General features: G+C 35.5%; 1 protein-coding gene across 1 annotated transcript in view; it reads right to left on the reverse strand.

The window, feature by feature from the left end:
- reps2 (RALBP1 associated Eps domain containing 2) overlaps nt 1-18,995 on the reverse strand; it is a 109,115-nt gene that overhangs the window by 67,329 nt on the left and 22,791 nt on the right. Inside the window, exons 2-5 of the mRNA XM_056449279.1 lie at nt 11,704-11,827; nt 7,217-7,392; nt 5,822-5,933; nt 559-662 (exon numbers count right to left, since the gene is read on the reverse strand). Of these exons, the coding sequence (XP_056305254.1) occupies nt 559-662; nt 5,822-5,933; nt 7,217-7,392; nt 11,704-11,827 (516 nt within the window). The remainder of the gene's footprint in view (nt 1-558; nt 663-5,821; nt 5,934-7,216; nt 7,393-11,703; nt 11,828-18,995) is intronic.

Here is an 18,995-nt window from a genome sequence, read left to right on the forward strand (position 1 = left end):
TTTTAATAAAATAAAATGTAAATAAATAAATGTAATTTAATAAAATAAAATATAATTTAATAAAATAAAAAGTAATTTAATAAAGTTGAATTAAATAAAATGTAATTTAATTAAATAAAATAATGTCATTTCATATAATAAAATAAAATTAAATAAAATTAAATTAAATGTTTTAAATAAAAAAATATTTCATAAAACAAATAATGTAATTTTTATATAATAAAATAAAATTAAATATATTAAATAAATAAAATGAAATGTAATTTAATAAAATAAAATAAAATAAATCTAATAAAATAAAATGTAATAAAAAATACAAATAATTATAAAATAAAAATTTATTATAAAATAAAATAAATAAAATGTAATTTAATAAAATAAAATAAAATAAAATATAATTTAATGAAATAAAATAAATAAAATGTAATTTAATAAAATAAAATAAATAAAATGTAATTTAATAAAATAAAATGTAATTTAATAAAATAAAATAAAATAAAATAAAATAAAATAAAATAAAATAAAATAAAATAAAATAAAATAAAATAAAATACTCACACGTGTGATGGAAGGCTGCTCCGGCTGCAGTTTGAGAGAATAATGGCCCGGAGAAGCATTTTCCTGAGGAACACTGGGACGACCCGCCATTTTACCATCATACGCTGTGAGTGACAACAAGACAAAAAGAGATTGAATCTTTCAAGGTGAAGACAGACAGTCGACTCCCTCAAGAGCATTACATTACTGTCATCACTGATTTTGGCATGTAAATATTTTGACAGCACTGATGCAGAAGGCACAGACACGGCATTAAACCCTGTCAGCAGATGATACTGAAACAAAAGACAACAGAACAATAGAGAACGCTTACTGGAATAATAAATGAGACAATGAAATAGCAAGTGATTAAATGACGGTCTGAATTATTCAGCATGATGATCATTGATGGCCATGATCTGTGATATGACTGCAGTCTGGAGGATTGAGGTTTGATCTTGAGAATGTTTCTACATCTGAAGCTCTTCCAGCACAACTGTTCTCTTCTGTGGAGATGGTGAATTAAGTATTAATGTTCCCTGCTGACTGATGAAGAATGCAGAGCTGCACTCAATAATGCTGATGAGTGGGAGATAACAATGAGGAAAACTCTGTCTGTCCATCCGTCCTTCATCCTTTCTTTCCTTGTGTCCGTGCGTTTGTCCTTCCTTCCTGCCTGCCTTCCTTCCGTATTTTCTTTCTTTCTTTCTTTCTTTCTTTCTTTCTTTCTTTCTTTCTTTCTTTCTTTCTTTCTTTCTTTTGTCCTTCCATGCATGTATCCATCCATTCATCTTTCTTTGCCCATCCATTTTTCTATCCATCCCTCTATCCAACTATTCTTCCATCTGTCCTTCTATCCATCCTTATGTCTCTCCATCCGTTAATCCATCCATCCATTTATCCATCCAACTAACTAGCCATCCATCTATTCTTTCGATACATCCATCCATCCATCTTTCTTTCATCCATTAATTCATCCATCCATCCATCCATCCATCCATCCATCCATTTACACTCCATGCATCTATTCTTCTGTCTCTCCATCCATCCAAATAGCTATCCAACTGTCCATCCATCCATTTATCCACCCATTCTTTCCATCCATCCATCTTTCATCCATCCATCTATCCATCCATCCATCCATCTGTCTCTCTATTGTTCAGTCTACCGTTCTATCCGTTTGTCTGTCTGTCTAGTTTCTTTCCGTCTGTACGTATCCATCTTTCATCCATCCATCCATCCACCCATCCATCCATCTTTCTTTTGTCCATCCATCCATCCATCCATCCATCTATCCATCCATCCATCCATATTTTCAATCTATCATTCTTCTTTCTATCAATCCATACCTTCACTCATATTTCTTTATTCATCTATCCATCCTTCTTTCTATCAATCCATCTATTCAGCTGTCCATCCATCTTTCTTTTGTCCATCCTTCCATCAATCCTGCTGTCCATCTGTACATCCATCCGTCTTTGTCCATTCATCCATCCTTCTTTACATCAATCTATGTATCCAACTATTCATGCATCAGTATTCTTTTGTCTATCTGTCCATCCATACATCCTTCTTTCTATCAATCCATCCATACATCCTTCTTTCTTTCTATCACTCACTGTTGATTTTCCTTTTTCTTGGTTGCGCCATGGCTCGCCAAAACGTGATTATCAATTATGCTTCCTTCAGTTTGGTCGGTTCGTCTTACTTCATAATAGGAACTGCTGCCTAATTGAAGGCATGTGATAGCGACACCCGGTGGTTATTTATTGAATTACGTTCATTTTTATATAACGGGCCAGATTCCATTAATATTTATAAAAAGCCTCGCGGGCCGTAGTTTGGACACCCCTGTTCTATCCACTCATCCTTCCATCCTTCTATTTGTCCATCCATCTATACATCCAATATATCCTTCATTCCATTCATCTATTTTAAATCCATATATTTATTCATCTGTCCATCATTACGTCTACCACTCTGTGCTTCTGTTTGTTCAATCAATCAATCAATCAATCAATCAATCAATCAATCAATCAATCAATCAATCAATCAATCAATCTATCTATCTATCTATCTAACACCCATCTTCCTTCCCATCTTCCTTCCATCTATCTTTTTATCTATCTATCTATCTATCTATCTATCTATCTATCTATCTATCTATCTATCTATCTATCTATCTATCTATCTATCTATCTATCTATCTATCTATCTATCTATCTATCTATCTATCTATCTATCTATCTATCTATCTATCTATCCTTATTTATGTCTATCCAAAACATACATTAAATTAAACACCCAGTGAGACTGAATTAAATCTCCTCTTGCGTTACTTCCTGCTGAGCTGAAGGGGGCGCTGTTGTATATGCAAAAACCCCATTCACATGACAATCTGCAGTAGATTCACTCTGTAATGAATGCATTATTTTGCATCTATTGCACGTTTTAATATAAATGACAGTCAATTACAAATGACTAATGAAGAAAGTTCATTGTGCTTCAATACTGCTTCATGCTCAACTATTCTGGAGTGTAAAGATCCACGAGGAAAAACAAGGAGTGTGTTATTACATTAAACACACCACTGTGGGTACACAGCATATGCAGGCTCAAGGCTTTCCCAGGAAAGCATGTGTGTGTGTGTGTGTGTTCGCTCAGAATGTCTACTGAGTGTGCTGCATGTTGATGTGTGTGTGTGTGTGTGTTTCATCAGAATGTCTCTTGATTGTGTTGTGCTGCCTGTCAATGTGTGTGTGTTTCATCAAACTGTCTGTTGTGCTGCCTGCTGATATGTGTGCGTGTTGTGCTGCCTGTGGATGGACTGAAGCCTTGTTAGTCGACAGGTGTGTGTGATTAGAGGAGTGTGATATCAATCCGCCACAGGAGAGCAGCAATTAGCCAACTGTTTTCTGAGGGCAGACAGCAGCTCAAGGCTGAACTCACACACACACACACACACACACGCACGCACACACACACACACACACACACACACACACACACACACACGCACACACACACACACACACACAAATGTAAATATACACACATACACACAGACATACACACACAAACATACACATCCACAAACGCAAACACACACACACACACACACACATGCACACGCACACACGCACACGCGCGCACACACACACACACACACACACACACATCCACATGCACACACAAGTAAACACACACAAGCAAGCACAAAGACACACACACAAACATGCACATCCACATACGCAAACGAACACACACACACACAAACATACACATCCACATATGCAAACGAACATACACACACACGCAAACACACACTCAAACATACACATCCAAATGTGCAAACACACACACACACACAGTCACACACACACACACAAATGTAAATATACACACATACACACAGACATACACACACAAACATCCACATACGCAAACACTCACACACACACACTCACACACACACACACACACACACGCACACACACACACACACACACACACACACACACACCACACACACACACACACACACATATATAGACATACACACATCCACATGCACACACAAGTAAACACACACAAGCAAGCACACAGACACACACACAAACAAGCACATCCACATACGCAAACGAACACACACACACACAAACATCCACATCCACATATGCAAACGAACATACACACACACGCAAACACACACACAAACATACACATCCAAATGTGCAAACACACACACACACGCACGCACACACACACACACACACACACACATACACAAAAACATACACATCCACAAACAAACACACACACACAGACACCACAAGCTCTCTCTCACACGCACACACACACAAACATACACATCCACATGTGCAAACACACACACACACACACACACACACACACACACACACACACCATAAACTCTCTCTCACACGCACACGCAGTGCTGATGTTATTAGGTAACAGAAGCACACAGACGGCATGTTTCACACACTGTGACCGCAGACGTGGCTCGATACCCTGATGTTGTCAGACAGCTGTGTGTGTGTGTGTGTGTGTGTGTGTGTGTGTGTGTGTGTGTGTGTGTGTGTGTGTGTGTGTGTGTTTTTCTCTCACTTTTCCACTGGCATTGCTGCAAAAAGAACTTTATCAGGAACAAAAAATAAAAATATAAAAATCAGTTTGAGGATTTTCTGGTGCAAAATGATCATCCAGAACTCCAAATCCAAATGAGCTAAAAACACTCAAATGATTTAATAGTCAAAGTACATCTAATACACGACCTGACTAAAGTCTTGTCACCGATCCAAGTTTCAGGAACAATAAATAATAACTTGACTTTTTTGATAACTTGATTTTTAATTACTTCATTAGGACAGTAAGATCTGACTTTACTTAGACAAACGTCTTGTCACTTAACAGAAATAATGTCCAGTATAGAATATAAAGTCATGCTGCAGTGGAAACAGAATGAATATTGTCTCTGACTCTCATGAGCTTGGAGGACTGCATCCATACATCTCAAACTCAAATCACTTAATAATAAAGTCATCTGGAATGGCAAAGAAAGCGTTCCTGCAGGACTCCCAGAGTTCATCAAGATTCTCTGGATTCATCTTCAATGCCTCCTCCTCCATCTTACCCCAGACATGCTCAATAATGTTCATGTCTGGTGACTGGGCTGGCCAATCCTGGACCATCATGACCTTCTTTGCTTTAATGGTCTTTGATGTGGAGGCTGAAGTATGAGGAGCGCTATCCTGCTGAAGAATTTGCCGTCTCCTGTGGTTTGTAATGTAAGGGGCAGCACAAATGTCTTGATACCTCAGGCTGTTGATGTTGCCATCCACTCTGCAGATCTCTCACACACCCCCATACTGAATGTAACCGCAAACCATGATTTTTCCTTCACCAAACTTGACTGATTTCTATGAGAATCTTGGGTTCATGTGGGTTTCAGTAGGTCTTCTGCAGTATTTGTGATGATTGGGATGCAGTTCAACAGATGATCCATTAGAAATATCAACCTTCTCCCACTTTTCCAAATGATCAACTAGAAGTCAAGTTATTATTTGTTGCTCTTACAACTGGGATCTACGACAAGACTTTTGTAAGGTAGTGTACTTTTGATCTACAACAGATCTGCCAACTGATCCAGCTGGGACTCAAACCAGCGACCTTCTTGCTGTGAGGCAACTGTGCTAACCACTGAGCCACCGTGTCACCCCAAACCTGGTTTACTGAATAGAGAATGATTGACAGTGGCTCTTACCCAATAGCGTGTCTGTTCCGTTTCTCTGTGCACTGTATGTAAAGCTGCGATAGGCTGATGGTGAGCGGGGCGGAGAGATGCTAGGTGGAGACCTTGGTGGAGACCACACCTCCTGTCAGGTACAAACACAGAAATGAGTGAATACACTAACTAATAATCAAACATTAAATAATGAGATTAATAATAATAATAATAATAATAATAATAATAATAATAATAATGATAATAATAATAATAATAATAATAATAATAATAATAGATTATAAAAAATAGTTAGGTAAATAATTACTTCTATAAAGAATAAATAATAATACCACAACCCTAAATTATGTATTTATTTATTTATTATTATTATTATTATTATTATTATTATTATTATTATTATTATTATGAAAATACTATTAATACTACCACTACTACTACTACTACTAATAATAATAATAATAATAATGATAATAATAATAATAATTATAATATTTATTTTATAAATAATAATAGATTTTTATAATAAAACATTAATGATAGATATTATGTTTTCATGTTATATAATTAAATAATAATAAAATGAAACTACCACACCAAATAATTTCATTCAAAATAATAATAAAATACCATGAATCATAATAAAACCTTTGAGATAATAAAATATTCATAATGTACATTACATTTAGCATTTTATTTAATAATATTTTATAATAATAATAATAATAATAATAATAATAATAATAGTAGTAGTAGTAGTAGTAGTTATAAAAGTAGTTAGGTAAATAACTACTTGTATAAAGAATAAAAAAATAATACAACAACACTAAATAATGTATTTATTATTATTAACAGGAATAATAATAATAATAATAATAATAATAATAATAATAATAATAATAATAATAATAATAATAATAATAATAATAATTCTAATGCACATTACATTTGACATTTTTTTAATAAAAATAATATTTAATAATAATAATAAATTATTATTATTATTATTAACAATAATATTTATACTATTATTAAATTATTATGGGTTTTATACCTGCAACATATCATCTTAATGTAAAATACTTAAAAAACATGACAGTAAACAATAATAAACTTGATAATTTCACAGCATAAATAATAATAATACTTGACTGATCCTGCATATGCAATGAGTCCTAATAATTAATAGATTATGGACAATATTATTAATAAAAATAAATGAAAAATTTCATTAAAATTTACAATAAAATATCATAATAAACAGCAGTAAAATAACAAAATAAATAATAAATACATTTAATATTTCTAAATTATTTTCTGAAGTAAAATAATTGGAAATTGTGAAATCCAGAGTCTTTACAGTGATGATTAAATAAAGAAACAGCAGATGCATGTGAGCGATGATGAACTGACCGGTTTGTCCATGCTGGTGTCTGGATGCCTGAGCACAGCTCTGTCTGTGGGGGGGCGAGGGGCGGAGGCTGGGACAGAGCCCAGGATGTGAGGCTGGCTCTCATTGGTCGAGAGGTGATTGGCGTAACGCATGTCGAGCTCATTTGTTATTCCAACAAACACAGGAAGAGGAAGTTCTGTGAGGAAGATAAAGGATGCCACATTCAGAACAGCACACTAGTAAACACTTCAGAGTCAGTGCACTTATAGAGCAATACAGAGGAATAAGACTATCTATCTATCTATCTATCTATCTATCTATCTATCTATCTATCTATCTATCTATCTATCTATCTATCTATCTATCTATCTATCTATCTATCTATCTATCTATCTATCTATCTATCTATCTATCTACCCACCCATTCACTCATCCATCCATCCATCCATCCATCCATCTATGCATTCTTCCATCCATCCATCTATTCATACATTTATTTATCCATACATCCATTTATACATTCAAGCATCCACCCATCCACCCATCTATTTATGAACTCTTCCATCCATCCATCCATCCATCCATCCATCAATACATCCATCCATTTATACATTTATCAATCCATCCGTCTATCCATCCATCCACCCATCTATTGATCTATGCATTCTTTTATCCATCCATCCATCCATCCATCCATCCATATAGCATCCATATATCCATTAGTCCATTTACCCATATATTATCCATCAATCCATGTATTCTTTCATCCATCCATCCATCCATCCATCCATCCATCCATCCATCCATCCATCCATCCATCTATCCATATACAATCAATTTATCCATCCACCAATTCATTCATCCATGCATTTATCCATCCATCTAGGTATTTTTCCATCGATCCATCCTCCAATTCATTAAATTCATCCATCTATCCATCCTTCAATTCATTCTTCCATCTATCAATCCATCTATCTATCAATACACTCATCTATCTATCTATACATTAATCCATTCACCCATTAATCTCTATGCAATCTTCCATCCATCCATCCATCCATCCATCCATCCATCCTTTCTATTCAACCATCCATCACATTCATCCATCTCTCCAACTATGCATTCATCTATCAATACATCCATCTATCTATATATGCATCCATCCATCCATCTATCTATACATTCATCCATCTATGCATTCATCCATCCATCTATCTATACATCCATCCATCCATCTATCTATACATTCATCCATCTATGCATTCATCCATCTATCTATACATTCATCCATCCATCCATCCATCTATACATTCATCCATATATGCATTCATCCATCCATCTATCTATACATCCATCCATCCATCTATCTATACATTTATCCATCTATGCATTCATCCATCTATCTATACATTCATCCATCTATCTATACATTCATCCATCCATCTATAAAAACATTCATCCATCTATGCATTCATCCATCAATCTATGCATTCATCCATCTATCCATGCATGCATCCATCAATCTATACATTCATGCACTCATCTCTCCATCTTTGCATTCGTCCATCCATTCATCAGTCCATTTACCATCTATCCATTTATCATTTATCCATATACCATCAATTCATCCATCCATGCATTCATCCATCCATTCATCCATCCATTCTTTCTTCCATCCATCCATCAATTTATCCATCCATCCATCCATCCACACATTCTTCTGTCCATCCATCCATCAATCTATGAATTCATTCATTCATTCATTCATCCATATATCATTCATCCATCCATATATCGTCCCTTCATCCATTCATCCATCTATCCATTTACCCATCAATCCATCCATCCATCAATATTTTGCTGCTGATTTGAACTACCCTCCATGAGTGCAACACAGCATTTGGGATTTCAGGATGAGGAGCTCAGATGATCCTCATGATCTTCTTTAAAGTGTAAACACAACCCAACCAGTCATTCCTCAAAGGTGCCTTAAGGTCATCAAGATAAAGTCTTACTGTCCACAAACTCAGTGTTTCTCCTGGTCTGGACATAGTTAAAGCAGTGGATCATGTGTGGGCTAAACACAGCCACAGTGATCTCGAGCGATCAGGTCATCTGAGCTCGTCTCGAGGTCTTTCAGTAACACTCTGTACCAGGATTACAGTCTAATCCGGGAGAAACCTGCAGCTGAATTCACCTCCCGCTCTGCTTAAGTCAATACATGTAAGGAATGAATGTTTTGTTTCTGTCTGGGTTAACATTTGAGTTATTTCACCAGCTCAAAATTTTGCATACCAGTGTTTCAGAAAATATTATTGAAACTAGAAACGGGTGGTGTGTACTCAAGTAACACTCACTGCTGTGATCATGGTGCAGTTATTCCGGCGGTGACAGGTAAAAATAACTTGATATTTAATAAACAATGTACATTATTAACACAAAACATTCACAAAACATCTATCTATCTATCTATCTATCTATCTATCTATCTATCTATCTATCTATCTATCTATCTATCTATCTATCTATCTATCTATCTATCTATCTATCTATCTATCTATCTATCTATCTATCTGTCTGTCTGTCTATCTATCTATCTACCTATCTATATTCATATATCATGCATCCATCTATGCATTAATCCATTCATCCATCCATCCATCCATATATGCATTTATCTATCCATCCATCCATCAATCCAACCATCCATGCATCTATCGATGCATCCATCCATCCATCCGTCCGTCCGCCCGTCCATCCATCCATCCATCCATCTATGCATTCATTCATCTATCAATATTTCTATGCATTCATCCATTCATGCATTCAAAACATTTTAAACCAAAATAAAAATAATGTTATCGTAAAAAAACAAGTAATTGTGTAAATAATTACTTGTATAAACAATAAAAATAATACCACAACACTAAAAAACGTCATTATTATTATTATTATTAACATAAATAACAATAATAATAATAATAATAATAATAAATATTAATAGTATTAATAATTTATAATCTATTTTACTATTCTATTATTATTTTTACTTTTTATAAAGTTAAATTAAATATTAAACATATTTACAGTAGCATAATTAACAATAAAAATTAATACAAATCTTGAATATCGTATAATATAATTTATGTAATAAATAGTGTTATGATTATATCATTACTTTACATCATAAATAATAACACTTGATTTATTAAGCATTTGTAAAAATTCCTTTATACATACTGTACACTCACCGGCCACTGTATGAGGTACACCTGTCAAACTACTCGTTAATGCAAATTTCTAACCAGCCAATCACATGGCAGCAACGCAATGCATTTAGGCATGTAGACATGGTCAAGACGGTCTGCTCTAGTTCAAACCAAGCATCACAATGAGGAAGAAAGATGATTTAAGTGACTTCGAACATGGCATGGTTGTTGGTGCCAGGCGGGCTGATCTGAGTGTTTCAGAAACTGCTGATCTACTGGGATTTTCACGCACAACCATCTCTAGGGTTTACAGAGAATGGTCTGAAAAAGAGAAAATATCCAGAGAGCGGATATCCTGGACTGATGAGTCTCGATTTCTACTGCGACATTCAAATGATAGGGTCAGAATTTGGCATCAACAAAATGAAAGCATGGATCCATCATACCTTGTATCAACGGTTCAGGCTGGTGGTGGTGTAATGGTGTGGTGAATAGTTTCTTGGCACACTTTGGGCCTCATTAGTACCAATTGAGCATCATGTCAACACCACAGCCTACCTGAGTATTGTTATTGACCATGTCCATCCCTTTATGACCACAGTGTACTCATCTTCTGATGGCTACTTCCAGCAGGATAACACGCCATGTCATAAAGTGCGAATCATCTCAGACTGGTTTCTTAAACAAGAGTTAAACATTAAACAATGAGTTCACTGTACTCAAATGGCCTCCACAATCACCAGATCTCAACCCAGTAGAGCACCTTTGGGATGTGGTGGAACGTGAGATTTGCATCATGGATGTGCAGCCGACAAATCTGCAGCAACTGTGTGATGCTGACATGTCAATATGGACCAAAATCTCTGCCACGAAGGATTAAGGCAGTTCTGAAGGCAAAAGGGGGTCCAACCCGGTACTAGTAAGGTGTACCTAATAAAGTGGCCGGTGAGTGTATGTTATTTCAATTTTATTCCAATGTTGGATTCTATATTACACAAAAATAAACTAAAGATTTCAAACAGCATAACTGCTTCAAATTTGATGGATTGAACGGAACCCCGAGTAACAGCAGAAGAAAAACGAGCTCGTCATTGTGTGTAAATTCAGATAAACAATAACAGCATATAAGGAAATTGTCCTGTGTTTGAGTTCACACACAGGCTCACTCTCAGCCAGTTGAGCTCAGCGTGTGGCGCTTTCTCCGCTCAGCACGACATCACAGTTATCCCTCTTTAGCGGAAAGCCAAGCATGCAAAACTAAATCCCTGATCCCGTTTAGTTGAGGATAGAAGACTCACCGCCTGCAATGCTCTCCAGACGCACCGGCAGACCAGCCTGAGCCGCGGCCAACAGCTTCAGAGCCGCGTAAAACTGACCACAGCCAAAGAAGCCAAGCCGCTTCGCACCGCAGACCTCCATCACCTGTCACACAGAGCCAAAAATGGAGACGTCAATGCAAAACAGTGCATAGTAAACAGGGTAAATGTAGTTTAATTATGCAGATTATACACTGATGTACTAGTTTGCTTACAATTCTTATATAAATAATGTCTAAAATGAAGGTTATGCAAATGAGGCATTATTTCATTAAACACATGCTAATTTGTATAAATTTCTTAGCACAAAAATGTCTAAGATGTAGTTTAATTATGCAAATGAGGTAGTTTCATTTAAAGATGTGCTAGTTTGCATACATTTCCAGCACAAAAATGTCAAATGCAGTTTCATATGCAAATGAGGCATTGTTTAATTAAATATGCACTAATTTGAATACAATTCTAGCACAAAAATGTCTAAAATGTAGTTTAATTATGCAAATGAGATATTATTTCACTTTATACATGCTAACATAACATTTCTTGCACACAAATGTCTAAAATGTTGTTCAATTATACAAATTATGCAGTATTTCAATAAATATGTGCTAGTTTGCATATACTTCTTGCACAAAAATATAGTTTATTATGCAAATGAGTCAAAAATATAGTTTAATTAAACAAATGAGGCAGTATTTAATTAAACATGCTATTTTGCATACATTAATATCACAAAAAAATATGCAAATTAGTTTGCACACATTTCCAGCAATAACAAGTTCAAAATATTATTTAATTATGCAAATAAGCATTATTTTATTAAATACCTGCTAGTTTGCATATACCTCTCGCACATAAAATATATTTTAATTATAAAACAAGGCATTATTTAAATATATGTTAGTTTGCATACAGTTCTTGCACAAAGATTTGCAAAATGTAGTTTATTTATGCGATTGAGGCATTATTTCATTAAATATGTGTTAGTTTGCATGCATTTCTAGCACAAAAATGTTCAAAATGTAGTTTAATTATGCATATGAGACATTATTTCATTAAATATGTGGTAGTTTGCATACATTTCTAGCACATAAATGTTCAAAATGTAGTTTAATTATGCATATGAGACATTATTTCATTAAATATGCGCTAGTTTGCATACAATTCTAGCACAAAAATGTTTAAAATGTAGTTTAATTATGCATATGAGACATTATTTCATTAAATATGTGGTAGTTTGCATACAATTCTAGCACAAAACTCTTTAAAATGTAGTTTAATTATGCATATGAGACATTATTTCATTAAATATGTGGTAATTTGCATACATTTCTAGCACAAAAATTTTCAAAATGTAGTTTAATTATGGATATGAGACATTATTTCATTAAATATGTGGTAGTTTGCATACATTTCTAGCACAAAAATGTTCAAAATGTAGTTTAATTATGCATATGAGACATTATTTCATTAAATATGTGGTAGTTTGCATACATTTCTAGCACAAAACTGTTCAAAATGTAGTTTAATTATGCATATGAGACATTATTTCATTAAATATGCGCTAGTTTGCATACAATTCTAGCACAAAAATGTTTAAAATGTAGTTTAATTATGCATATGAGACATTATTTCATTAAATATGTGGTAGTTTGCATACAATTCTAGCACAAAACTCTTTAAAATGTAGTTTAATTATGCATATGAGACATTATTTCATTAAATATGTGGTAATTTGCATACATTTCTAGCACAAAAATGTTCAAAATGTAGTTTAATTATGGATATGAGACATTATTTCATTAAATATGTGGTAGTTTGCATACATTTCTAGCACAAAAATGTTCAAAATGTAGTTTAATTATGCATATGAGACATTATTTCATTAAATATGTGGTAGTTTGCATACATTTCTAGCACAAAACTGTTCAAAATGTAGTTTAATTATGCATATGAGACATTATTTCATTAAATATGTGGTAGTTTGCATGCATTTCTAGCACTTAAATGTTCAAAATGTAGTTTAATTATGCATATAAGACATTATTTCATTAAATGCTCAATATATAGTTTAATTATAAAATGAGGCATTATTTAATTAAATATTCTAGTTTGCATACATTTCTAACACAAAAATCAAAACACAGTATATAGACAGGTTAAAAATTATAAAATTATATATATATATATATTCATTATTATTATTATTTTTTTGTGACAGGTTAGAACCAATGGAATTTTATTAAAAAGATTTGAAAATCTTTCACTTTGTAATTCAGAAAATACTGCAAACAGGCAGAAAAAAAAAATCCACAATCTTTCATTGAATGAATTGTCATATGGAAATCACACATTTAAGCCTCATTTAGAGATCATAATTTAAATCTACTAACAAAAATGTATAAAACGGTGATAAAATACGCCCTTTTAAGTGTTTTTCAATCCATTAGACATTATGAAAAGCCAAAAAGCCCCAAAACTGACAAGTGCATTTTAGAAAAATGAATTATTTTTGCATTTCTGTATCACCTTAAAGGCATAATTCACCCCCAAAAAATGAGAAAAAAAGTACTTACTATTTCCAAAAAAAAGATTCTTTATTCTGTCGAACATAAAAGAAGATATTTTGAAGAATGTTAAAAACCCATGCTATTGACATCCGCAGTAGAAAAAAACAAACACTACAGAAGTCAATAGCTTCCAACGTTCCTCAAAATATCTTCTTTTGTGCTCAACAGACGACAGACCAGTTAATGATGACTCATTTTTAAAATTTTAGATGAACTGTCCCTTTAAATCCACATCACTCGTTTATTTAAGTGAATTAAACTACAAGTCTTCATTAATGTGAAGCGTAATCTGTGGCTTCGATCTTAATTGGTGAAATTGCTAACATGAGAAAATTAAAAGACAGTTAAATCCACATTATGGGCTCTAAAGTGTAAAGAATGAGAGATAAAGTGCTCTCTGAAGGGCCTGAATTTCACTTTTATCTGCGCTTCTGTAATTGAAAACTGCCATTGTAATGAGAGCCGCGAGCGCAGATAAGAAACCACACGTCCTGCAGGAAGTGTCCGACTTCAAACTTTTAGATTAGTTACACAATTCACACACTGATGTTGAAATGATCTGAGGCTACATTCAACTTGCTGGTATGCCAGTTTTAGATGGTCTTTTGGTTAGGCCTACTCAGAAAACTGCCTGAAAATCTGACTTAAATAACCAGGAAATTCACGCTTCAGCCTGGATTTTTTTTGACTCCCAGAGTTCATCAAGATACTTTGGATTCATCGTCAATTCCTCCTCCTCCATCTTACCCCAGACATGCTCAATAATGTTCATGTCTGGTGACTGGCTGGCCAATCCTGGAGCACCTTGACCTTCTTTGCTTTCAGGAACTTTGATGTGGAGGCTGAAGTATGAGAAGGAGCGCTATCCTGCTGAAGAATTTGCCCTCTCCTGTGGTTTGTAATGTAATGGGCAGCACAAATGTCTTGATACCTCAGGCTGTTGATGTTGCCATCCACTCTGCAGAGCTCTCGCATGCCCCCATACTGAATGTAACCCCAAACCATGATTTTACCTTCACCAAACTTGACTGATTTCTGTGGGAATCTTGGGTCTATGTGGGTTCCAGTAGGTCTTCTGTAGTATTTGTGATGATTGGGATGCAGATCAACAGATGATTCATCAGAAAAATCCACCTTCTGACACTTTTACAAATGATCAACTGAAGTCAAGTTATTATTTGTTGCTCTTACAATTAGGATCCACATAACTTTTGTCAGGCAATGTATTCTGGTATGGTAATGTGCGTACGCAGTAAAAAATTCAGATGTATGAAACACTGCATACGCAGATTCCCACACATATTCTCTTTGTACAGCCGAATTAACATTAAACTGAGCACACGTGCACAAGCGCAAATCCCCTCCCTGCCTCCTCCCCCTAATAAATATGGTAATGACTCCACTTTGGCAAAACCAATTAAAAAAAGCAATGGCAAAAGCAAGCAAGAAGAGAAACTTCGCAGAATGTGAATTGGAGGTGCTCCAATCGAAGGTAGACCAGAGAAAAACTGTGTTATTTGCAAGTTTGTTCACCGGAATTAATAACAAAAGAAAAAAAATAGAGTGGGAGAGTTTAAGCTGGTGCGTTTAACGCAGTGGGGTCTGAACATCGTACTGTGAACGAATTAAAAAAGAAATGGTCCGATGTAAAGGTGCAAGCTAAGAGGAGAACAGTGGCGCACCGTCAAAATGTAGACCGAACAGGCGGAGGAACAGGAGATGCTGAACTAACACCCTTTGAGGAGAGCATTGCCTTAATTGTGGGTGACACTTTACTGTCTGGAGTAGTATCCGTGTCTGTGGGAGACACAGATGTATTAGAGGAACACTTTGTTAGGGCGGTAAAGCAGCACCCCTCTGCTTTTATCAAGGCAGCGCCACCGGCATTTCAGCTGCCCAATCGCCCGCTCTACAACTGACCGAGTGCCTGCCACCTTGGAGCCTCATCCCAACCATGCTGTTTGTGAAGATGAATTAATCATGGGTAGACAAAGGCCACCTTGCCACAATATTTGTTAAGCGCATTTGAGCATCACATATTATTTGCACATTTATTGAATGGAAATGTTTCCGATTCGTGTATGCAATTTCGTCTTCAGATGGCACCTTTATAGCAATGTGCGTGCAGTCGATCGCTCAGATTACATTGGGAAAACCAGCAATTGCTGTAAATTGCTCTTTAATGTTTGGTTGGTAAACTGCATGGTATGGAAACCTTATATACCTGCTAGACATGCGGATGATTTCATCCCATACAGCTGCCATTACACAGCTCAAAGATACTTTGTAGTGTGCAATTTAACATAATTGCCTCTAGGAGTCGCCAATGGAAATAAAACAAACACACAAGAAATGCACGTACGCTAGACATGAAGTTGCCGTGGACCAGCGCGCATTCTCACGTTAATTTCATTGTTACACTGAAAAAAGTGTTGCATGCCAAACTGTTGTAAACAATTTATTTGTGTTGAATTTAAACAAACAAATCAAATTGAGCAATGTTCAACTTAATTTGTTTGTTTAAATTCAGCCCAAATAAACTGTTTACAACCACTTAACGTAAAAAAAAGAGTAAATCCAAGGAATCATCTTTGAATATTTTTTTTTCAGTGTAGTAAATCCAAACGTGAGCGTGAAATCTGTTGTACGCAAAGTTTTTGTTCGTACGCAGCGTTGATACATCAGGCCCCTGGTGGTTCCAAACATTTTAACTTAGCGATGGAGGCCACTGTGCTCATTGAAACTTTCAAAGCAGCAGAAATTTCTCTGTAACCTTCCCCAGCCTTGTGCCTCGAGACAATCCTGTCTCGGAGGTCTACAGACAATTCCTTTGTCTTCATGCTTGGTTTGTGCTTTGGCATGCACTGTCAACCCTGGGACCTTATATAGACAGGTGTATGCCTTTTCAAATCATGCCCAATCAACAGAATTGACCACAGGTGAACTCCAGTTAAGCTGCTGAAACATCTCAAGAATAATCAGTGGAAACAGAATGTACCTGAGCTCCATTTAGAGCTTCACGCCAAAGGCTGTGAATACTGATGTACATCTGATTTTCAGCTTTATTATTTTGAATAAATTTGCAACACTTTCAAATAATCTTTTTACACATTGTCATTATGGGGTATTGTGTGTAGAATGTTGAGGAAATAAATGAATTTAATAAGGTTGTAACATAAACGTGAAGCGCTATGAATAGTTTCCGGAAGCACTGTACATTGGATATTCCTGCCCTTGAACATGTTTTGATTGGTAACTGTTCTTATTAATATTTTACTTGACTTGCTTTTCGTGAATAATCAAGGCTCACTTTTACTTTGTAACCAAAAATCATCTTTACTGTTTATACTGAAGTAAAGTAAAGCCTGAAAAACAACAACAAATCATCAGCAAACTTACAGGCTTTATGTATGAACTGCTGCTTTAAGAGATGAATCATAATATATACTGTAAATACAAACTCTGAACCCTAAGGATAAGTATTTTTAAGTGTCTATATTAAAATCCTTTAGTATTTGAGCCATAAACCAGTGTTTTCGACAACACTAAAATAGCATGACTATTGTTATAATCACTCCACACTGCTGAAATCCATCCTTCCGTTCAGAAATAATCAATAGAGTTAAGCTGTGTGATTGAATGCAAACGTCTTCTGAACACAGGAAAAGATTTGTGTGCTTTAAATAGCAGCACATTGTGTAGCGTGCCCTTAAATATAACAAAAGCCTCCGCTGGAGAAAAACAGCTCACGCTAAACCTGCTTCCTCACTCAATAAAGACAAACTTCAGCTGCAGAAATAGCTGAAGGGAAAATCGTATAACATGCATACAATTTCGTCAATATGCAAGCAAGGTCATCCTTGTTGCTGTGCCTTTGCAAACATTACACGAAGAGCTGCTCAAACATTGACTTAGGGTTCCTGTTGGACTGGGTTTGATGGTATTATAGAGCGTTTGGATCATTACTCAACGCCACTGTCGGTTTCAGACTAATATGACTGAGTGAGAAATCAAGTATTCTTGATATCAACGACAGCAGATCAGGGGCGGGTTTCCAAAGACCATCGTTACTCAAAAGTTGCAAGTTCTGTTGTTACAATGAGGGAAGTAGCCAACAATTTTGGGCCCTTTGTACAATTTTTTCCTTAGTGGACCCCTTTAATCATAAATTGAAGACAGGGGGTTGGGTGGGGGTGCTGATCAGTGAAAGTGAAGAGTAGGGGGCGGGGAGGAGTTGACGATCGGCGAAGTGAAGAGTGGGGAGGGGAGGAGGTGGTGATTGGCGAAAGTGAAGGAGAGTAGCGGGGATTGGCAAAAGTATACAGCACCTGGGGGGTGGGGTGGGGTGGTTTTAAGGTGGGGGGTTGCCGCTTGCTGTCGCTTGCCCCTAAATTGCCATGGCCCTATGTCCTATGTTCCCTTTTCACGCCCACTGGCGATGCCCCTGGTTACAAGTTGTAGTTCAGTGATTTAATGTTTCCCGAATCTATCGTTCTTCAAACAAATGTTCACAAACTGCGTCGCAAATGTGTGCGGTTGCATCGCAGAGCCCCCTAAATTGCCTATGTAACTTTACAGTACTTACCTTAACAGTAAGTACTTTAATGCCCTGTTACATATACAATAGGCTATTCATAATTTCATATAACTTATATGCATAACCGCAAATTACATATCATTACATATTGTTATCATTATAAAGAT

Source organism: Danio aesculapii, chromosome 23, assembly GCF_903798145.1.
Source record: "Danio aesculapii chromosome 23, fDanAes4.1, whole genome shotgun sequence".
Taxonomy (NCBI): domain Eukaryota; kingdom Metazoa; phylum Chordata; class Actinopteri; order Cypriniformes; family Danionidae; genus Danio; species Danio aesculapii.